The 24169-nt window shown below is 33.1% G+C and overlaps 4 protein-coding genes across 10 annotated transcripts; all 4 read left to right on the top strand.

Annotated features, from left to right (window-relative positions):
- Positions 1–540: 540 nt before the first annotated feature.
- On the top strand, positions 541–5563 carry LOC146920342 (protein PIN-LIKES 7-like). Its single transcript, XM_085713749.1, has 10 exons — positions 541–613; positions 2362–2593; positions 2696–2775; positions 2885–3009; positions 3176–3297; positions 3585–3797; positions 3977–4096; positions 4190–4290; positions 4392–4630; positions 4973–5563. Exons 2-10 carry the CDS (start codon positions 2456–2458, stop codon positions 5098–5100), a joined length of 1266 nt encoding a protein of 421 aa, XP_085569875.1. The 5' UTR covers positions 541–613; positions 2362–2455; the 3' UTR covers positions 5101–5563.
- LOC146920339 (protein PIN-LIKES 7-like) lies at positions 541–24169 on the top strand. Of its 2 annotated transcripts, XM_085713757.1 has the most exons (10): positions 541–613; positions 20985–21220; positions 21391–21470; positions 21561–21685; positions 21855–21976; positions 22202–22414; positions 22588–22707; positions 22862–22962; positions 23061–23299; positions 23544–24169. In XM_085713757.1, the coding sequence occupies exons 2-9, from the start codon at positions 21083–21085 to the stop codon at positions 23140–23142; spliced, it is 981 nt and encodes a 326-aa protein (XP_085569883.1). In that variant the 5' UTR covers positions 541–613; positions 20985–21082; the 3' UTR covers positions 23143–23299; positions 23544–24169. The 2 variants fall into 2 exon arrangements, with proteins under 2 accessions (XP_085569883.1, XP_085569884.1); XM_085713758.1 differs by lacking the exon at positions 23544–24169 and having other exon boundaries at positions 22900–22962; positions 23061–23199.
- LOC146920341 (uncharacterized) lies at positions 9918–16405 on the top strand. 6 transcript variants are annotated; one of them, XM_085713746.1, is made up of 9 exons: positions 9918–10175; positions 11743–12082; positions 12162–12261; positions 12345–13606; positions 13682–13892; positions 14008–14134; positions 14229–14510; positions 14595–14699; positions 15787–16405. In XM_085713746.1, exons 4-9 carry the CDS (start codon positions 13387–13389, stop codon positions 16240–16242), a joined length of 1401 nt encoding a protein of 466 aa, XP_085569872.1. In that variant the 5' UTR covers positions 9918–10175; positions 11743–12082; positions 12162–12261; positions 12345–13386; the 3' UTR covers positions 16243–16405. The 6 variants fall into 6 exon arrangements, with proteins under 6 accessions (XP_085569872.1, XP_085569870.1, XP_085569874.1 ...); XM_085713744.1 differs by having other exon boundaries at positions 11981–12082; positions 12345–13892; XM_085713748.1 differs by having other exon boundaries at positions 11925–12082; positions 12345–13892; positions 14229–14355; positions 14656–14699.
- LOC146920340 (uncharacterized) lies at positions 19613–20609 on the top strand. The gene is made up of 3 exons (XM_085711131.1): positions 19613–19695; positions 19903–20476; positions 20568–20609. The coding sequence occupies exons 1-3, from the start codon at positions 19613–19615 to the stop codon at positions 20607–20609; spliced, it is 699 nt and encodes a 232-aa protein (XP_085567257.1).

Raw genomic sequence — 24169 nt, 5'->3', positions numbered from 1 at the left:
AAATTTGACAGTTTCGGTTCATGCATCATATTTTTTAGCTAAAAATTGGTAAGATATGAAGATAGAGAGAGAGAGAGGATTTAGTCTAAACACGAAATACAATACAATTATAGACTAAATCTTTGGTCTCTATAAAAAACTTTGAAATTAGTACAACTATTGCTCAAAAAAAAACTTTTTTGAATCACTTAATTGCTCAAAAAAACAAAAAAACATTGATCACTTAATTCACATATAGAAAACATTTGAACGACATTTGTTTGAAAATAATAATAATAATATATTTTCAGAGATAAACACATAGTTTTGTCTAACAAAAAATGCATAGTTTATTACCCTTTTGCATGAAACGGGTTATATGAATGATAGCCATCGCATAGAACCGTATTTGTTTTGTGTTCATTCCACTTGCGTCATTGACTACGTTGGGTTTGGTCCAAGTTAGAGGAAAGAACCAAATTTATTACTCCAACATGATTGGGGTACCAATTTCTTTCATATATAGTTCTATATATATACTATACAGAAGACAAGCTAGGCACATTTAGCCAAAGCACAATTTGCTCAGCTTCTCTCAAGAATATTGACGTGGCCTAGAGCCTCCATTTCCCAGGTTCATTCCATACCTCTACCTTCAACATGCATAAGCATATTCTTTCATTTATTGGTCATTTGTATAATATGTTTTTGTTTTATTCTTTGTTTATGCTCATGTTATATACTTTCATGTTTTTTTAATGATAATATATACTTTGTTTTTGCCCTTTAAATTAAGGTTTAAATTCACCTTTTACCATAGTGCAGTTTTGGCTCTCCACAATTTATGAAAGATTTGGACCATAAAAAACTTTTTTAGTTACTGAAGATATTCTTCCATCGAAAATAAAATAAAGACTTATCATTTAAAATAGGAATATTTGTTTAAATTTAAAGGGCCATCATCTTCCAACATAATCATTTTTCAAGAGCCTTTAATACTTAAATGGCCATCATCTTCCAACATAATCATTTTTCAAGAGCCTTTAATACTACACATCCATAACCAACTCATATTTAGGTCAACGTATAAGCCGGAATTATTGAATTGAAATTTTCTTTTCTTTGACTTGATATGAAAATCGTAAGGATTGATGGAATACAATGCATCTAACAGGCTAATAGCTAGCTACATTTCGATGGCCAAATATTTACAAAATCTAATCAGATCATATAATAAAAATAAATAATAATAAATAATACAATTAGTACAACTTTACAACTATAACTTTCTTTATATGTGTATAAATAAAACTATTATTCTACAGAGACGTGACCATTCTGCTAAAATATATGTGGCTAAGATATCATTTTGGTACCTCTAATTAGAGTTATGTGTGATTTTAGTCTCTCTAATTTTCTATTGGTTCAATGTCCCTTCAATTATGTGCAATTTGACAAAATAGCTCGCTGTGCATTGTCGTATATAACAACAAATTAACAATCAATCATAATAAATATTTTTTGTCACAGACGTAACTATGGAATAAACCTTTCAATTCACGTGGAGGATGTTTCATACAAGTTCATGCGTACACTGTAGCAACACGTATATATAACAAAAAACTTATCCCATTTCCCTGCAATTTTTGGATCAAGATTATTTTTTCATTTTAATTCCTATACTACATAAAATTTGGACGGTTTAATCTCAGTTATCAAAATGTCCAGATGTGACTCAAGGGGTGCAAGTTACATTGCTTACAATCCACATATATTGTCTTATCCTTTTGTTTATATTTTATATAACAACAAAAAGTAACAACCCCATTTTTTATCTAAGAAATAGTACTTGTGACTTTAGGTTTATTTTTAAATAATAAGCAAATCAAATGTCAATCTAATGAAAAATATATAATTTTTTCATTGGCTTAAAGAAAAGGCTTTAGTAGCCGTATTCTTGAGCTGACCAAAAGCTTATCCAACCTGCCAACGAGTCACTTAGACATATGTCTAATAGTGGGCGTGAGCAAAGTCATTTAGGGAAGATGTATTCTCATTGAAGCACTAATTTTTCATGTTGTCATGCACCAGCACCACACCCTCTACATATAAAGCAATACAACAATGTATTTTTGAATTAATAATGCTACATAGTTTATGGCAATAGTATACACTTTGATTGATACTTGTAAGTTAAATGTGGTCGTCACTGCATCTGGTTTGGTATAAACAATCACCCACGTGTCATATGATGTCATGTCACATTGTTAAGAAATTTATGGAAACGTTTATTTAGTGTTCTCACTCATTGGTCCTTGACCCTACATCTCAGTAAGTAATAAGCATTGGTTGTTGAATATCATTCATCTTCCTCTCGTACAGAAATAAATTCAAAGTAAAGTGTTCAGATTAAGCAGCAAACACAAGAAGTGTGTATAGTTCAGTTGTAGCACAAGAAGAAAATCAAAAAGCAAAGATGGGTTTTGTGCAACTTTTGGAAGTGGCTTCTATGCCAGTTATTCAAGTCTTACTTGTTAGTGCATTGGGAGCTTTCATGGCTACTCAGTATTTCAACAATCTTCTTTCACCAGATTTTAGGAAATCCTTGAACAAGGTATGTGATTTTCAATGTGAAGATCAAATATTTAACAGGACTAACTCTGCAGCATGATAGTTGAAATACTGTTTTGTTTTTTTTGGTTTACCTGTTTTGCAGGTTGTATTCTTTATATTCACTCCTTCACTTATATTTTCAAGTTTTGCAAAAAGTGTTTCACTTCAAGATATGATATCATGGTATGGTACATATGGCTTTTAAGTTTTCGATTCTCAGAAACTAATAATAGATCATTTAATGTTGGTCATGTTAGCCGGTAATTAAGTTGTTAATTACACATTTATACAGGTGGTTTATGCCTGTTAATGTTGGACTCACCTTCTTAATTGGAGGAATTTTAGGATGGATATTAGTAAAATTACTAAGGCCTAATTTGAAAGTGGAAGGTCTTATTATTGCTGCCTGTTCATCAGGTATTGTGAGAGATATGTTTCTAAAATATATTTTTGGAAAGTTGCATTTATTGAATAGATAAATAATTCTAACTGTTAGAATATAACATAATATAGCATCAAAGTTACTGTAAGAAAAATTTATCTAAAATTATCTGATTTCATGAATTATGCTTTAATTAACCAGGAAACATGGGAAACTTGCCAATTGTAATTATCCCAGCAATATGTGATGAGAAAGGAGGTCCATTTGGTGCACGTGATGTTTGTCGCAGTAATGCACTCTCATATGCATCTTTCTCTATGGCAGTAAGGCATCATCATCCTATTCACATTTTTATATTTTGATATATGAAGCACTGATACAGACACCGAACACGACACTGACACGTCGGCACCAATAATAATTTGAGTATATTTATTTTTTTTAAATATAATTTGAGTGTATGATTACTTGAATTTAATCGCCTATGTCAGTGCCATATCGGACACTAGATGTGTCTTCTATCAGAAGTATGGTGCTACATATATTTTGCTTGTACAGAGCATGCAGTGTATCATATTGTATTGTCTTGTGATAATTTTTTCGATTGTAGCTTGGTGGCATTTTCGTATGGACCTATACTTTTCAAACTATAAGAAGCAGTTCATTGAGATTTAAGGCACTTGAAGCTGCTGAGACCATAAAGACACCAAACAAAGATCTTGAAGGAAATGTAGATACTCCCCTTCTAAAGGGAAAAGACGATGAAAACACCGTGATAGAAGTGGCACCGTTGAGTTATATTGAAGACTCTGAAAGCCAAATCGTAAGACCTTTGGAGCTAAATTATGCAATAGTTTTTTTTTTTAATCGGAAAATGTAGCTTATTAGTTGTTATGTTAAAATTTTCTAATTCATCGGGTTTGAATCACAGTCCTTTAATTCCTTTAACTCTTATTTCAGACGGTGATAATTTGAAATGTCCTCAACTATCTTGATTTTCAGGTTAATGAACAAGATCAGTCTAATGAATCGAAGAAGGAGAAACAATCATTTTTTAAAAGAATGATAGAAGTTTTAACTCATCTTCTAGCAGAACTAATATCACCACCAGCAATTTCAATAGTGAGTTCCCTTTTTTATCTTCTTTCTTGCTTCCTTTCTTCTCTGCTTTGTTAAATTTGTTTCAAATTTAACATTTATTTATTCCATGATCAGTTTTTCGGTTTCCTCTTTGGCGCGGTTGCATGGTTAAGGAACTTAATAATTGGAGACAATGCTCCATTTAGAGTAATCCAAAGCACTCTTGAATTACTTGGGTATGTACCTAATTAATTTCTTCATAAAAACCAAATAGTCCTTAAAGTCTCTACTTCTTTTCTAACCACACAATTATTTGTTTAAACTTAATTCTTTGCAGAAATGGAACAATTCCTTGCATCACACTTTTGCTTGGTGGTAACCTCACTGCTGGCTTGAAATCATCAAGTGTAAAACCATTGACACTCATCTGCATCATCATAACTCGGCTTTTCGTACTGCCTGTTATTGGATTGTTTATTGTGAAAGCCGCTGCTAGTTACGGCTTTCTCCCGGTGGATCCTTTGTTTCAGTATACATTGGTGATGCAGTATGCAATGCCACCAGCAATGAATATTAGTAAGTGATTAGATTACATATATGCATAGATGTTGTTTTGATTTAAGTACATTACTTGTTATTTCATTAGCCATAGATACATTACATGAGATTTATTTTGATGCACCCTAAGTGTAAAACTTTTTACACTGTCAATCGATCACAAACCATCTTTTGTATGAATTTAAAGGTATATATATATATATATATGCTTGAAATCAAATAAATTTTAATGATCCAAAAGTTATGATTGATTGACAGTGTAAAAATCTATAGACTGTCGGTGCATATTCAATTAAATCCTATATTACATTGTTGTTCCTAAGTCCTAACTTCAAATTTGATGATATATACATTATGTAGGTACAATGGCTCAGTTGTTTGATGTAGGAAATGAAGAGTGTTCAGTTATTCTGTTGTGGACATATAGTGCTGCAGCCATAGCTCTCACTGCTTGGTCAACATTTCTCCTGTGGCTATTATCTTATTAAATTGCATTCAGCAGACTCTTTATACTCTGCTGCCATCTGTAATACCGATAGCTGCAGAGTAAAATAGATGCACTCAGCAGTCAGATGATATTATCATATTTAAAAGTGGAAAACAGAAAATATTTTCTACAACAATACACAGCATGCAGATTTTGTTAACCTCTTTTGTTCCAATCAAGACAAAAGAAAGAAGAATGTAATGCTAAAGATTTGAGTGAAAATTTTGGCATTTGGCTTTCACGTCCCTCTAAAAAATGCTGCCATTCAGAATAATTATCTACCTAGACATATCCAATTTCCTTCATCTTATTCCTATATTTTTGCCCACTTCTATAGGAAAAAGTATATCATTTATTGAAAAAAGTTAATTGTATTTTTTATGTAGTACTTTATCATTAATAGACCTGTACTGCAAAACAAAATGTACTCCAATTTTCTACTTCATTTTGATTTCTTCTAATCTTTTATCTTGGTTTGATTCTTTTGAATACCATTTTGATTTCTTCTAATCTTCTATTTCATTTTTGCATATTTATGAATTGCTTATTTTATGTTAAATCTGATAAACATGAATCAAAACTAAAATAGTTGTTGGAAATCATTATTTGCATATTTGAACACTCAAAATAATTAGAAATTGCAAAGACAAATTATTTTTTTAATATAATTAGAGAGGCAAATACATATAAGTAATAAGTGTGTAATATCTGCACGTGAAGGAACTAAAGTTGCCAACCTTTATAGAAAAGTGTTTAACATTTATAATTAAGAGATAAAAATAAAAACAAAATATTTAAGTGACTATTGTGAAATTTGAAAATAATTTAAGAGACAAAAATTGTAAATTAATCTTATAAAAATAAATACATATTAGATACTAATTTTTACTTTTTTATTTATTCATGATAGTTTATGCATAGTATTCTAAAAGGACAAATTATTTGAGGTAGATCAATATTGTAAAAGGGACATATATATCGAGATAACATGAATGATATGTGTCGATGAAGGTTGACTAAGTTGGTAAGAAATTGACTCACTCGCAATATCAAAGGATGAATTTCCTCTTTTGAGGGTGATATAACTTTTTTTTTTCTATGTAAAAAATGAGGGATATGTGATACTTAAATATAGAAACACATTTTTTTTCTTCATGCATATGCAATCTCCTTTTATTTGTTAAAAAAAAAAACCTTTAGTGTAAGATAAACATGCTCATTCTCACGCATATTACGCAAAATATCCTCACAACTAAATCAAGGTCTGAAACACTAAGTCATAATAACAGGGCATCAACACGTTAAAAATGCAATATCAAAATAATCATTCTCACGAAGATAAACATTCTCATTCTCATTGAACTATTTTCTAACAACTTTCTCTATCAACATATTGGTTTCTACCCGTTTAACCAACTTCTTCCAAGACTTCGAAACTTATTTTAGCAACATGATAGTAAAATATGTTCGTTTTTATTGACACTATTTTCTAACAACTTTCTCCACCAACATATTGGTTTCTACCCTTTTAACCAATTTCTTCCAAGGCTTCAAAACTTCTTTTAGCAACATGATAGTAAAAAAAAACTAATTATCATATGACCATTCTCATGAAACAATTTTATTATTTTTTGTCTTTTTTTTTCCTCCTTCTAGATTGGAATGAAGTTTGTAGCACCTTAGAACAATAATATAAAGTAGGTGTGGCGTGGATCCCTATTTTAAACAAAATGAACATTTAGTCCCCTTTCTAGCATTTTAAAATTATTTATAAAACATATCAGCATACTTAGTTGATTTGACTTTTTGGGTTTGATTTATTCATAATAAAATTATAAAGTACGATATGACCACCCAACAATTATAATACAAACAGATAAAAAAAAAATTAGAATACAAATAGATAAAAAAATTTGATGTAGGACGGTTTCAACAATCTTTTTATTTTAGCCCAATTTTAATAATTTCTGTTTTATTTTCTATTTTTGATTTTCGGCCCATTAAGGTTTTGTTATTTCCCTAGTAACTTAACAGTTATAGCATACGAGACAACTTTGATTCATTCAATAGTATTTCATAGAGTTTTCTCAATTTCTGGTGAATTCCAGAACGATATTTTCACAAGTTTGTCGCTTGCAAACTTGTTTCTTTTCAATCTAGGTTTAACGTTTGCTAAACTTTGCTTTCGATTTTGTCAGCTAATTGGTAGCAACACATGTTTCTCTTGTTATTTTTCTAATGTGATCAGCCGTGGAGATCAACCTGTGAAGAAAGTAGAGCTTAAGGGTATATTTGGTGCTTTTACCACAGCTATCAATGATTTGACTGCACAAGCGGCAATGTTAACAAGTTAGTTGAATAACCACGCCAGCAACAACAACAAAAGCAATCAAAACAACGGAGCTGGACCAATTTGGGTTCCACGTGGTAGAAATAATTGAATTATTAAGGATTCGAGTTTTTCAGTGGAGGAGACTGATGTGGCAAATTTTGAATACATTGATAAAACTGGGTTGCAGAATAAAAATCAGAAATAGAGAATAAATTTTATGTGATCAGTTCAGAAGGTAAACACTAGTGGGAGGAATTGCTAAAAGACAAATATCAAGAGCAAAAAGTTGAAGAGCAAAATGCCTTGGGCAAAGGGAAGCGAAACTGCACGACATTACTTGGGGGAAATTTTGATCGTCTAGAAGGTGTAGGCTCCGACTGCGAGGATGATGATTATGAAGTGGATCTTATTGATGGTGAATAAAATTCAACATGAAATACTACTGCTAGAAGACCTTCCAAAAAGAAAGCTTATAACCCAGATCCACCACCTTTAATGGAAGCCAAAGGAATATCACTAAAAGTGCTCGATTTTACTCAAATTTAGAGAGCCTATTTCCTTCATATTTTAATGAGGTTTAGGGTCGACCCCAAACCAATCAAAATCGCCAACCCCAAATCTCATTAAAATTTGAAGGAAAGAAGCTATCTGACTTTGAGTAAAACCAAGCACTTTTAATGATCTTCCATCACCTTCCATTATAGGCGGTGGTTCTGTGTTATGAGCTTTATTTTTGAAAGGTCTTCTAGCAGTAGTAGTACCTGTTGAATTTAAATCACCATGAGTAAGATCCACTTAATAATCATCATCCTCGCCGTCGGAGCCTATACATTCTAGACAAGCAAAATTTTCCCCCAATCATGTTGTGCGGTTTCGCTTCCCTTTACCCAAGGTATTTTGTTCTTAAACTTTTTGCTTTTGATATCTGTCTTTTAGCAATTCCTCCCAGTAGTTTTTACCTTCTGAACTGCTCACAGAAAATTTATTCTCTATTTCTCATTTTTCTTTAGCGGCGACAATTTTATCAATGTATTCAAAATTTGCCACATCAATATCCTCCAACTTTGAAAAATTCGAATCCTCAATAATTCGATTGTTTCTACCGCGTGGAACCCTAATTGGTCCACCTCCCCTGTTCTGATTGGTTATGTTGTTGTTGTTGGCGTGGTTATTCAACTGAGTTGTTAACATCGCCGCTTGTGAAGTGAAAGCATTGATGGTTGTAGTAAAAGCCACGAATGTACCCTTAAGCTCTGCTTTCGGGTTGCTCTCCCATGGCTGATCACGTTAGGAAAAGAACAGGAGAAACCTGCTATGATACCAATTAACACAGTCGAAAGCAAAGTTTAGCAAGCGCTAAACCTAGATTGAAAAGAAACAAGTTTGCAAGCGACAAACTTGTGAAAATAGGGTTCCGGAATCCACCAGAAATTGAGAAAACTGTCTAAAATATTATTGAATAAATAAAAGATGTCTCTTAGGCTACAACTGTTAAGCTTAAATACTAGGGGAATAACAAAACCCTGGCCGAAAATCCAAAATAGAAAATAAAACAGAAATTATTAAAATTGTACTAAAATAAAAATACGATAGAAACCCTCCTACATCAATTTTTTTTTTATCTATTTGGATTCTAATTAAGGTTGTCCAAGTGTTCATTTCAAGTTGTTTTTACAGTGCTAGGTGATGCGTAGTCAATCTCGTGTTTCAATGATCTATGTGACTCAATTATTAAGAAAATAAATTTGGGGTAAATGACGGTTATAAAGGGTGAGATTGAATGTGAAAAGGATTAAATACAAAACTAGAGATCATAGCATTGTTACAAGATATTAGTGAACCCAAAATGGAGTAATATATCATCGAATGATAAAAGGATTTATTCCAAGATTGAGAGTGTAAGGGAATGAAACTCGAGTCTAGTGAGATCTTGTGTGTTTCTGTGCACATAACTTTCATATTGATGAGTAATAAATTTAGTAACATTAAGATGTGTCTCTATTCACTACAAGAAAACAGTCAAATTAAGACGGAACGTCGTGACGGAATTTTATTTCCGTCCCAAATTAATTAAAGCGGGACGGAATTTGCGACGCTTTTGTGTTATAAATATTTTGTTTTAATTTATATATATTTTTGGGACGGATTAATATTTCTGTCGCGAATTTGGGACGGAACTAATATTTTTGTCGCGAATTTGGGACGGAATTTTTATTTCCGTCACAATTTGGTCTATTTTAATCAAAAAACTTTGTGGGAATTGTTGGAGGGAATATTTTTTTGATGAATAGTGTGGGCGGGAAACTTGGCGCCACTTTATTATAATTAATTTTTATCATTTTTAATTTTTTATTATTATTTATTATTTTCCCTAAAAAAAAATATAAAGATAAGTTAAAATATATGACTGAATCGGAAATCCAATCCATCCATATACACACACAACACAATCCATCTATAACAAAAAAAAAAACAAAAACAAAATCACAATCCCTAATAACAAATCGCTCTCTCTCAAAGCTCTCAGTACCTTTCCATCGCTCACTCAAAGCTCTCAAAGCTCGTTCAAATCACGATGAAGATAACCCGTAACCCTCCATAAATTCCATCTCTCACTCGTTCAATCGCTCACTCTCGTTCAATCTCGCTCTCGTTCAATCGCTCACTCGTTCAATCGCTCTCTCGTTCAATCGCTCTCAGCTTCTCAGTCTCGTAATCAGCTTCACAGTTCTTTGCAATTTCAGGTTTGGAATTTCCTTTCTTTCTCAGCTTCGTTCCTCAATATAGGTGATATTCTCTTTTATTTTTGTTAACTTATTTCTCTTGAATGAATTTTTTGATTTTGATGAAATGGGTTTGTTGAAATTTTGATTTTTGGTAAAAGAGTTTGTGTTTTTGTTTCTGGTAATAAGATCCTTTAATTTGATAGAAAATGCAGAATATCTATTAACTTAAACTCAGCTTGTCTGTTTGTGTGTTTAACTTAATTTAAAAGAGTTTGTATGTTTGTTGAAATGGGTCTTCTGCAATTTTTTTCCTGCTGCTGGTGGTGTGTAGGCCCGTGTCTGTTTTGTGCTACCATCAGCTGGTGTGCTGCACAGGCCACTTCCTTTGGGGGTGTTTTTAGTACTTTGGCCACAAGGTTTGTTTTTGGGGTCTGGTTTTTGGCTTTCTGTCATTTTAAGAGGCGTGATGCAGGGTATGCCTGCGGTTTCAGCAGGTATAGCTCAGCCTCATTCCTTGTTTTGGTAGTTTTTGAGGTGTGTGGGGTTTGGGAGTTCCGTGGCTCCTTAAATGTATCTTTTTTCTTTCCGCGAGTGTTTGCATCTTGCATCTTTTCATCAAGAATAATATTTGCCATTTCAAAAAAAAAACTTATACTCGATATGGATTTGAATGTTTGAGGGAAGAAAGAGGTTTTTTGTTTGTTGAATATGACTATTATATTTACCACAAAAAAATATGACTGTTAAGATTAAGATAATGAACAAAAGAAAAAATGTTGAATGCTTTTATGGTAGCTAAAAAGTGGTACTTTACACATACAACCTAGCAATCAACATATTGACTAAATCACATTTTGTAATTGTGGTTTCATTAACTTAGTGGGATAGTGTTCTAAGACTAGTTTAGATTTGCTTCTAACTTCTACCAGCTTCTCAATTAAAACGTGTTTACTAATTGAAAAAAGTTCTTGTGAGTTTATAGATCTTCATAGATAAATTAGACGAGAGTTTCTGAAAAAAATTAAAATACACCTCTTCAATTTTTGCTGCAGTCATATGTAGTTGATTTTCATACATTGGCACTGTCTTTATAATCTGCAAATTGATAAGTTGGTTCTCATGTTTAAAGTACATTTATTTCTTCCTCTAGTGAAGTGTTTTCTTCCTCTTCTTCGAAGAAACATTAACCTGCTGCATAGTTTCAAAGGGATATATTTTTGTGGTTGTTTCTCGTTCTATCATTCGTTTTCGTTATCTGCAAAAATAAACTTACATGTGAATAGATTAAGTGAGGGGTCTGTTTTAATAAATTAATAGTGTAGGAGGTTTATATTTGGTGGTCTGGTTTGGTTTTTCTGTAGGCATGTGTTGTTAACTTTCTTATGCATACATATTTTTAGTTCATGTACTTGCAGGGAGGTTGCGGTTTTTAAGTTTATGTTCACTCTAGTTTGGTGTTGACTTTTGTGTGCTTCTGCCAGATTTTTTTTATGATACATCCATTTTATTTTCTCATACAATGTTTTATATTGAAAGCTTTATTATTAATTAATTATCTTAAGTAGTGTAAGTGTTTGGTGTTTAGGCAATGGATGTGTCTGCACATAGAGAATGGATGTATAATAGGGTTCTACCTGATGGAGTGGGACTGAAAAATACCTTTTATGAGGGTGTGGAAATTTTTATTTTGCATGCTTGTCAATTAGATCAATTTAAGAATGAAGGAACAATTCGATGTCCATGCTTGATCTGTGATTGTCTAAACAGCGAAATTCCAGATGAAGTGAGAGATCACTTATATAAGAAAGGGTTTAACCTGGCAGAGCAGCAGGACAACAAAGGCGCAAAGTTATTGAAGAGAAAGAAAAGAATGCAGCTCATTTGCATGTACTTTTAAATTGTGAAGAGGTTGAACCATATCAAGAGTAAGTCAAAACTATCCTAGTAGCTTTATAGTATCAAATTATTTAATAATATAACTTATAAAAATGGTTTATGTTGCAGTTTATTTGTGGAAAATTTAAAGTCAGCTAGGCCAAACATTAGTGATGTTGATGTTGATCGGTGTATCGAAAATGAATTTCCAGAGTGGTTCAAAAATCATGTAAGTTTATTGTGATTCTAGATATAATTTTGATATTGTTGAGAGTATTTATGAACTTTAATCTTCTCTGTTTTATCAAATAGGTGCACAAATCAAAGAACACAACTCATAGCCAGTTTATACATAACATTGCTTGGGGGCCATTGAATATAGTACACACATGGCCTATTTATTTTGTCAATGGCTATAAGTTTCACACAACATCATGGAGTGAAGGAAAAGCTACTGCTAACAATGGTGTGTCTGTCAAAGGAACTGATTATGGGCAATGTCAATATGATTATTACGGTAACCTTGATGAGATTGTGCAATTGGAGTACCCAGGGGAACCAATAAAGAGAGTTGTGCTGTTTAAATGTTCATGGTTTGACCCGACCTCTAACATTGGAACAAGAGTTCATAAACATCATGGAATCGTTGAAGTTAATTCACAAAGGAGGTATTCAAAATATGAACCATTTATTTTGGCTCAACAAGCAATTCAAGTGTATTACACACCATATCCTGAAAAAAGACGCGATAATACAAACTGGTTGGTGGTTATTAAGACAAAAGCAAGAAGCACAATCGATGCAAGAGGCTATGCAATAAGTCAGACACAAGCTTACCAAGAATTTGAAAACGTGCAAGTGTTACCGGTTACTCCTGAAGTTGAACAAATTGACAACTTACGAGATAATGGTAGTAATTTTGAAGAAGTGGCTGATGACCCAACTAATGATGGATCAACTGATGATGAAGTGGAAAGTGAAGAATTAGAAGAATTTTATTATAGTGATTCAACTAATGAAGATATTCCAGCTGATTATGTTGGATCTGATGATGATTAAATTAGTGAAAAATAAAGCTATTCCAGCTGTGTATTTGTTCTCATTTTGAAGTCATATTGTATGGCACTTCCATAGTTTGCTACTGTCCTGGAGACTCATTTCTGTTTCTGTTTCTTTTGTTTTTGTTTGCTGCATTTTTCATTTTCTTTGTCTGTTACTGTCTTGACACTTCCATATATGTGAACACTGTTTGCTGCATTTTTCATTTTCTTTTGTTTGCTGCATTCTTATATATTCCAGCTGATTATGTTGGATCTGATGATGATTAATCTATATGTCTTTATCATTCGTTTAGATGTCAGGTATTGGTAGACCAAAAGGAAGATCTAGAGGATCTGGAGGTAAAGAGAATGGTAAGGTTCCAACCATTCCTACTAGTGTGGAGCAAAGGAGCACTACTAAGTATACAACTCCACGTGTCGGCACACCTTCTCCGTCATGTAGTAATCATGGTGCTACTCCGCCCATTCCTTCTAGTTCAAAGCAAATGAACACTTCTAAGAATGCTCCTCTTGGTACTATTCCTACTCCATCATCAAGTAATCCAAGTGTTCATCTCAGTACTTCACATGTTCCATCTCCTATAACAGAGAGATCACCGACTCCACAATATCCAACATCACCAATAGACACAGAGTCTGAGACCGTGCCACTAACAGAAGAAGATAATGATCACAATAGCCAACCTGAAAATTTTATCCCATTTGGAGACCCTACCTTACCTGGTCCTCATAATCCACATCTACCATGGGGCAAAGATCTTACTGATAACAAAATTTGGATTTATACTCTTAAAGGATAGTAAGTCAAGTTGTTTATTTAATTTAATATGCATGTATAGTTCCTAGTTTTAATTTGTTGTAAATTATATATTCTTTTTTATTTAATTTGTTAATTCATGTGTTGAATTTGGCAGCTTTTATCCTGATGATAATGAGACTAAAGATATATCGAAGGCAATTAAATCTATCTTTGATGGCCCTTACAACAATTGGAAATGTTGCAATGATAAAATAAAAGAAATGTGGTTTAATGAGTGGGCGGTAATGCATCTTGGTTATTTGCTATCTTTTCATAGTGTTGTAACTTTGAACTATTTTGAATTGAATTTTCTATTTCCATTTTCAATAATTGCAGAAAAACTACAAATGGATTGGTGAACAAGAGGCAACTATTAGGGCCACATGGGAATCAAAAGCTAAGGATCTACTAAGAAAGATAATGGCGAGAGTACGTGAAAAAGTGTCAGAAAAACCCAAATGGATTACTGAAGTTGTGTGGGCACAACTGCTTGCAATGTGGGGAGATGATCATTACATTACAAATAGATGTGTGGCAGCTAGTAATCGTGATTCAGATGTCGGAGGTTCATTGCACACCCAAGGATCTAAGAATCAACTAAAGCATGAACTTGAATTGGTAATTTCTATTTTAATTATGATAATATCTTAACTTGTTTTCTTTTAATATACTTACAATCTGTATGTCTCTAAACAAGTGCAGAACAAAAGGTTAGGAAGAATTCCACACAAGGGAGAACTGTTTAAAAAATGTCACACCAGGAAGGGGTCACAAACCTTTGTTGATAAGAGATCAACTGATGCATATGTGAGTATCAAGCTATTGGCTTCTTTAATTTTACTTGGTTTGTGTAAGTAGGAAAAAAGTCGAGACTAGTACTTTATCTTTTGGGTCTGTTTTGGACTGCTGAAATGCACACCATTCTCATACTCAAAATCTCACATCTCCGAATATAGCAACTGGTGTGAAGGTTGAAATTAAGCAAGTTGCTAGTAGTATTAAATTATTAACAAACATTATACAAATTAAAGTCACAAACTCTGATCTATTATAGACATGCATATAATATCAACAATTGGTATAATCAAAATAGTTGTCTGAGATGCATACAAACTCTACTTTGGAGTCATATTTCATTGTCTGAGATGCATACAAACTCTGAACTAGTATAGACATGCATACAAACTCGACTTTGGAGTCATATTTCATTGTCTGAGATGCTTGTTTTGTCTTTTATCCTTGACTTTTGGATGGATTTATTTCTCCTTGCAATTTTATTCTTCTCTGTCCATTTTTCCCCAATTAATTTGAGAGGTATATCTTTCAAGTCCAAGAAAATATTGTCTACTAGGGTGTTTTTGGTCCCTTTGATTTCTTTGATATTCATTTAGTGATATATAGTGAAAATTATGTGCTTTTCTTTATTTTTTTTCAATGAAAAACTGTCTGATCAGTGCTCTTGTTTGATATTCATTTAGTGACATATAGTGAAAATGGTTTGAAAAAATTCACAATGCCTACAGTCTGTTTATTTTTTCTCTATGCAGTTGTGATTCTGTTTTGAGCATCAACTTTATGCTTGTTTGACAGATATATTATCGGCAACTGTGGCCTTTTATCTACTTTAGTTTTTGGCTTGCATATATGTTTGGTGCTTTTTTGTTATTGCAATACTGGTGGTTTGGATAAATTGTATGAATCTAGTTATGTATGAGGTTGATGTAGTTGTTTTTTAGTAATCGAGTGACTTGTTATAGGACTCATGTATTGCCTTTATAATTTGGTTTGTTGGGATGTTCTGTTTAGGTACAATGCATTGTTCCCTCCTTAATTTGCCTTCTTAAACTGTGTTGCTTGTTAGCCTATCTTATTTATTCAGTTATTTATTTTTTAGAAAAACTTTGTAAATCTCTGTTCACAAGCTGAGTCTCAACCTCATCCTTCTGAGGCTGGTAATGATGAGAGTGGTACTCAACCCAAGCCTATTGATTATGATACACTAATGATTGAAGCTGTTGGAGGAAGAAATGCAAAGGGTAGAGTATATGGGCTTGGTTTGGATGGCAACATGCGCACCCGTGGCTCAACGTCTAAATCCAATAAATATTCAAATTATACTGATATTGCACGTGGTATGAGTGGAGAGGTTGAGGCGCGTTTAAGGCAAAAAATTGCAGAGCAACAACAAACAATCGATTCCATTAAGGCTCGTCAAAACAAAATGATTGCCGCATTTGCTAAACATGCAAATATAGATTTGGATTTAATGGATTTAGATGAAGATGATCACTCTGTTGATAATGCTACTCGTGGAAGCAATGCAAATGTTGGTGCTGATGTGGAAGAATAATATTGATGATTTATGAATGTAGGAAACAGTTTGATATTTTGTAGGCACTTTCTAGTTATTAAAACTTTAACCATTTTGGGTGTTGAGGAAATAGTTTGATATTTGTTGTTATTTTTGGATGGTTACGTGCTAAGTTAATGATGAAACAATTTATGTTTACTAATGATTTGTAGTATCAAATTTGGAACTTGATGATAGACACAAGTTAATGTGCATCATATAAATATATATTAAATTTTTGGGCGAATTTTAAAAATTGCATAAAATTTATTTGTGACAGAATATTTTATATAATTCTGTCCCAAAAGATATATTAAAAAATAAATTAGATTTACATTAATTTCATTTTGTCCCAAACTCCGTCACAACATTGGGACGGAATAAAAGTATTTTGTCGCAACCTTGGGACGGAAACAAAGATGTGTTAAAAAAAAATAATTTCATTCCGTCCCACATTCCGTCCCAAATATGTGACGGACGAAAAAATTCCGTCCCCAACTGATTGCGACAGCACTATTTGCGACGAAAGAAAATTGTCACAATTTCCGTCCCAGATTTCAATTGGGACGGATATTTACACTATTGTGCGACAGAATATTCCGTCCCAGATCAGTGTTTTTCTTGTAGTGATTACCTGCGGATCTCATGAAGTGCAATGATTTCGAGGCCGAAACGGTGTGGCATCTTCACTCCTCCGGTTGCCGGATCTGATTACCAAGCTCCTTTAATGGCTATTTGTTTGCACGGTTCTTTGCCTCCAATGGATTTGCGACTTGTTTGCTTCGTACGTGCCATGGTGGTTGAATGGATTGAAATACGAAAGAAATTAAGGTTTGTGATTTGGGATTCATTGAGAGGAAACTGGTATTTGGTGTGATATATAAAGGGTGAGATTATGAAGGGAAGGGTAAACACGGGAATTGTGAAAATTTGGAAAATATTTAGGTTGGTGAAAAGGGATGATAGGAACCATTGATGTAGATTTTATCAACAGTTGTTCGCATCTGAATGGAACATCATACAGATAGGCAAGTCCAATTGAAATTTTGATATTGCAATAAATTTTTACAACTAGAAGATATTTTCTTCTAAATATAACAAATAAATAAATTGAAATAGTTTCTTGCTGTCTTAATTGCAGTTTTGGTCCCTTATTTGTATCATTTTGCAGTTTTGGTCCCTCTATTTTAAAATTTAACAATTTTGGTCCCTTCATCTTATTTTTTAACTAAAAGTTGGTGATATTATATGTTTTTTAAAAAAAAAAAGTAGTTTAAGATTTGAAGATGAGAAAAGATCAACGCCACTGAAATTGTAACAGCATTTGTAAAAATTTAATTTGTTTTTATGTAGTTAAATATTAACCAAATTAGTTGAGCTTAAAATACAAATCATTCGGGACAAAAATAAAATACAAATCATTTATTGCGGCGCTAGAGGAAAAAAAAATCGTTTCCTCAGACATTTTCAAATACTTGCGATTTGCCTCTATGCCAACTTCTCCCAAGAACGGTTAAAGGGGAGTCTGTTGGTGTGAAAATCTCTCAACATGAGTATGAATTAGGGTTAGAGGATGGTCATCAAAGCTTACACGCTAGGTTAACTCTTCAAAAGGGGGATTCTCGCCTAACCACACGTGATCTTTACAAGGAAATGTCCTCTCTATGGCCAAATTTGAAAAATTCGAAAATTGTACCCCTTTGCAAAGGCTTCTTTGAACTTCAATTTAACACAGTTGAAGAGATGCGAAAATTATGGTCTTTAAGGTTGTTGAATCTCAAACCAGACATCTTGAGGTTTTAAACTTTTACATGCACAAGTTTGGATTCGAATTATGAACCTCCCCTCAAAGTATTGGAGACCAACTTTGCTTTTTGAAATTGCTTCTAGTTTGACACTCAAACTTTCAAGGATGCAAACACAACTCATAGTACAACTTTAATGAAGATTGTGAGCATATTAAGGATGTTGAAAACATTGCTTTTAGTTGATGGTACAACTCTAGACAAGGTTAACACTCAAGTTGGAATTTTCAAGGATGTTGAAAACATTGCTGACATTGAAATAAACAAGGATAGACCATAATCTCATGTCTCCGATGATGCAAACACAACTCATAGTACAACTTCAATGAAGAGTGTGAGCATATTAAGAACTCAATGGGGAGACTTAGTTGATAAAGAGACGGATATGAGTGATGAGCAAGAGCTGAACCTTGAAGGATTTGGATAAGGGAAGTTCATTCACTTCTTTTATGTCAAGAAGGCAGAAGAAGTATAATAAGAAGAAACATGCTAATAAGCTAAATAATAAAGGAGTTCAAAGCACAAGTACTGAACACATACAAACTCATTCTTAAAAGAATGTGATCAAAAGCAATCCTAAATATTTGTGACTGTCATGTTGACAGTTCTGTTTATATTTTCTGTCATTTTGGTGGAGATAGATAGGATTGTTTTGATATTTGTGCCTTTATAAAAATAAAAAAAAACCTTTAAATTAAGGTTTAATTTCATATTTTGGCCATTGTGCAATTTTGACTCCCCACAATTTAAGAATGATTTGGACCATCGAAAAACTTTTTTTGGGTTGTTTAAGATATTTTTCGGTCGAAAACTAACCAGAGACTTATCATCTAAAATAGGATTTTGTTTAAATTAAAGGACAAGACTCTTCCAACATAATCCTTTTACATATAGGATCTAACTCATAACATATTAAAGGAAATTTATCTGCCATGGAGGTGGACCATAACCAAGAGACTTCAATACTGCATCCCCCACCCAACTCATATTTAGCTCAACATATAAGCCCGAATTATTGAATTGAAAATAAAATGCATATAACAGGCTAATCAGATCATACAATAAAAAATAATAGTAGTAATTATAATAAAAAATAATACAGTTGTAGTACAACTTTAAATCACCTTTGAATTTGGGGGAAGGTGGGATTTGATTTGTCTGGGACGTGATAAAGATTGATTCATGTGGACACTGTAGCAACAATTAGACAAAAAAAATTGTGCTAAGAATCACCATGTATATATAAAACTTGCCTCTACCAATTTTGCTAATCCCCATTCCAAGCATTTTTGGACTACTAATTCTTTTGGATTCTCATGTAGTACTAAAGTTTCAAACCAATTGTTATTTCTATATCCATTAATAATAATAAACCATCAAATTAGAGTACACTAGTTTTACGTGAGTGACTTTAGGTTTATTTTTCAATGTCGATAAAAACCAGTAGTATTTATTGGGAAAAACCCAAGTCCCACATCGGATAGATAAGACTCTTGATAAGATTTTATAAAGTCCTCACCTTGTAAGCTGATTTTGTAAGGATGAGTTAGGCCCCAAATTTCAACATGATATTAGAGCTTGTCAATTTCAAGGGTCACCTACCTATCTGCGCAGGTGCTCACAGTTTACTCAAAGTCGATCTGCGCAGGTGCTCACAGTTTACTCAAAGTCGATGCAATAATTTTTAATATCAAGTTTTAATATTTTTCTCTTTTTTATCTACCTAAGATGCTTTATGTGTTTTTTGTGGACAACATAATGAGACAATTTCACACCTCTTTATGGAGTGTCATTGGTCAAAGCAGATATGGTTTGCTTCCTATTTAGGTGTGGTATTTAATCCTCATGATTTCAGGTATGTACCATTTTCAGAGTGGTTGGAGAGAAATATTATTAATGCTACTGAGGATGTTATAGTTCATGTTATGGCTCTGTCTTATGAAATATGGTGTGCTAGAAATAAGAAATGTTTTGAGGGGACTGATGTTAATGTGGATGCCATTGTTCAAAAGGCACAAAGATCTATTGTGAATTTTAAGAGTGCTAGTACGGTGTTGTTGGAGACATTCAGTGGAGGTCCAACTTTGCCAATATCTGATGTTCATTGGACACCTCCTTCTTCTGGTTTCTACAAACTTAATGTTGATGCAGCAGGTCCCATAGAGGGGGGTAAGTGGGGTATTGGTGTTGTGGTGAGAGATAATGAAGGTGTTGTAGTTGGTGCTAGTTGCTGGCAAGTCTTTTCACTACCAGATTCAGAGGTTGTAGAGGGTTTAGCTATGCGAAAAGGTTTGGAATTTGCGAAAGACATGTCTTTTCTGAATCTTATAGCAGAATCAGATGCGTCTAAGGTGGTCTCGGCGCTCAATGCTCATCAACAATCACCCACTTATGTCGGCTCTATTATTAGAGATTGCATTAGTTTCAAAGTTTGTTTTCGTAGTTTAAATATTTTGCATGTTAGGCGTGAAGCCAACCAGGCTGCCCATTATTTAGCTAAACATGCTCTTCATAATTTAGATCAAATATGGATCGAAGAGACTCCACCTTGTATTTCTGTAGTCTTGGCTTTTGATTTATTGCCAGACTTTCATTAATGAATTTTCTTTAATGTCAAAAAAAAAAGATGCTTTTTAGCCAGTAAAATCTAATGAAAAATAATTTTTTTTGTTAATAGACCTAAAATGAGAGTTTTAGTAGTCTTACTCTTATGCCGGCCCATAACTTATCCAACCTGCTACCATGTCATTTAGATCACACTTCATATGTCTAATACCGGCTATGAAGGGTATGTTAAAGAATTTCACATGGGGGATAAATATAAGATGTAGTGACAATACATTGTCACGCATGTGCCATATTATGTCATGTCACTCATTGGTCTACATCTCAGTAAGTAAGCATTGGTTGTTAATCATTCATCTTTCTCTCCTACAGAAATAAATTCAAAGTAAAGTGTTCAGATTAAGTAGGAAACACAAGAAGTGTGTATAGTATAGTTCAGCTGCAGCACAAGAAAAAAATCAAAAGCAAAGATGGGTTTTGTACAACTTTTGGAAGTGGCTTCTATGCCAGTTATTCAAGTACTACTTATTAGTGCATTGGGAGCTTTCATGGCTACTCAGTATTTCAACAATCTTCTTTCACCAGATTTTAGGAAATCCTTGAACAAGGTATGTGATTCAACCTAAATTAAATATAGTATTAATCAATTTATATATAAGTAACACTTATATATGTACACCAAATACATTTTCAATGTGAAGAGCAAATATTTAACAGGACTAACTCTGCAGCATGATAGTTGAAATACTGTTTTGTTTTTTTGGTTTACCTTCTGCAGGTTGTATTCTTTATATTCACTCCTTCACTTATATTTTCAAGTTTTGCCAAAAGTGTTTCACTTCAAGATATGATATCATGGTACATATGGCTTTTAAGTTTTTGAGTCTCAGAAAATAACTCACATTTTACTATCACGGTAATCAATTTGTTTATTTCTGATTTATACAGGTGGTTTATGCCGGTTAATGTTGGACTCACCTTCTTAATTGGAGGGATTTTAGGATGGATATTAGTAAAATTACTAAGGCCTAATTTGAAAGTGGAAGGTCTTATTATTGCTGCTTGTTCATCAGGTATTGTGAGAGATATTTCTAAAATATTTTTTTGGAAAGTTGCATTTATTGAATAGATAAATAATTGTAACTGTTACAATATAACATAATATAGCATCAAAGTTGGTTACTGTATGAAAAACTTAATCTAAAATGGTCTGATTTCATGAATTATGCTTTAATTAACCAGGAAACATGGGAGGCTTGCCAATTGTAATTATCCCAGCAATATGCGCTGAGAAAGGAGGTCCATTTGGTGCACGCGATGTTTGCCACAGTAATGCACTCTCATATGCATCTTTCTCTATGGCAGTAAGGCATCATCATCCTGACACGTCGACACCGAACACGACACTGACACATCGACACCAACAATAATTTGAGAATATGAATTAATTGAATGTATTCACTTGTGTCAGTGCCATGTCAGACACTAGAAATGTCTTCTATAAGAAGTATGGTGCTACATAGATTTTGCTTATGCATAGCATGCAGTGTATTTTATTGTATTGTCTTGTGATAATATTTCGATTGTAGCTTGGTGGTATTTTCATATGGACCTATACTTATCAAATTATAAGAAGCAGCTCATTGAGATTTAATGCACTTGAGGCTGCTGAGACCATAAAGACACCAAACAAAGATCTTGAAGGAAATGTAGATACTCCCCTTCTAAAGGGAAAAGACAACGAAAACACCGTGATAGAAGTGGCACCGTTGAGTTATATTGAAGACTCTGAAAGCCAAATCGTAAGACCTCGGGAGCCAGATTATGCTATATACTTTTTTTTTTTATTGGAAAATGTTAGCATATTAGTTGTTGTGTTAAAATTTTCTAATTCATCGGGGTTTGAATCCTAGTCCTTCAACCTTTATTTCAGACAATGATAATTTGAAATGTTCTCAACTATCTTGATTTTCAGGTTGATGAACAAGATCAGTCTAATGAATTGATGAAGGAGAAACAATCATTTTTTAAAAGAATGATAGAAGTTTTAACTCATCTTCTAGCAGAACTAATATCACCACCAGCAATTTCTGTAGTGAGTTCCTTTTTCTTTCTTTCTTTCTTTCTTTCTTTCTTTCTTTCTTTCTTTCTTTCTTTCTTTCTTTCTTTCTTTCTTTCTTTCTTGATTCATTTCTTTTCTGCTTTGTTCCATTTGTTTCAAATTTAACAATTACAAATACCATAATCAGTTTTTCGGTTTCCTCTTTGGCGCAGTTGAATGGTTAAGGAACTTAATAATTGGAGACAATGCTCCATTTAGAGTAATCCATAGCACTCTTGAATTACTTGGGTATGTGCCTTAATTTCTTCATAAAAACCAAATAGTCCTTAAAGTTTCTACTTCTTTTCTAACCACACAATTATTTGTTTAAACTTAATTCTTTGCAGAAATGGAACAATTCCTTGCATCACACTTTTGCTTGGTGGTAACCTCACTGCTGGCTTGAAATCATCAAGTGTAAAACCATAGACACTCATCTGCATCATCATAACTCGGCTTTTCGTACTGCCTGTTATTGGATTGTTTATTGTGAAAGCCGCGGCTAATTACAGCTTTCTCCCAGTGGATCCTTTGTTTCAGTATACATTGGTGATGCAGTATGCAATGCCACCAGCAATGAGTATTGGTAAGTTGTTTAGATTACATATTTTGATGCACCGTAAGTGTAAAACTTTTTACACTGCCGATCGATTACAAACCATCTTTTGTATGAATTTAATGGTATATATGATTGAAGTCAAATATTTTTACTCATCCAAGAGTTATGGTTGTTTGACAGTGTAAAAATCTATAGATAATCTGTGCTTATCAATTAAATCCTATATTATATTGTTGTTCCTAACTTCAAAATTCGATGATACATTATGTAGGTACAATGGCTCAGCTGTTTGACGTAGGAAATGAAGAGTGCTCAGTTATTCTGTTGTGGGCATATAGTGCTGCAGCCATAGCTCTCACTTCTTGGTCAACATTCCTCTTGTGGCTATTATCTTATTGAGTTACATTATACCTTTTAATGAAAATAGAAAATACTTTGCTACAAGAGTGTACGTCTTTTAAGGTGCTGTGGATAATGGTTCTGTGACTACTTTCTACTGACAACAATACACAGCATGCAGATTTTGTTCACCTCTTGTTCCAATCAAGATAAGAAGAAAGAAGAATGTCAATCAATGCCAGAAAACAATGTTAAGAGCCTGGCATGATTGGTTTTCATATCCCTCCAAAAATGCTGCCATTCAGAACAAGTATCTTATTCCTACCCATATCTAATTGTGTCCCCTCTATAGGAAAAAGTGTATTATCTATTGAAAAATGTAAAGTGTGTTTTTCATGTAGTAGTCTATTAGTCCTCCACTAGAAACAAAATTTTACTCCTATTCTTTTCATTTTGATTTCTTGTAATTTTGTCTTTATTTATATCCATTTTACAAATAATTTGTATATTATGAATGTTTATTAATTGATTGAAACATTACTTCTCTGCGTTCTTCCA

This window comes from Medicago sativa, chromosome 5 (assembly GCF_051527215.1).
Source record: "Medicago sativa cultivar Bolivia chromosome 5, Bolivia_mono, whole genome shotgun sequence".
Classification (NCBI taxonomy): domain Eukaryota; kingdom Viridiplantae; phylum Streptophyta; class Magnoliopsida; order Fabales; family Fabaceae; genus Medicago; species Medicago sativa.
The sequence above is the reverse complement of the archived record's forward strand: the minus strand, read 5'-3'. Positions and strand labels throughout refer to the sequence as shown.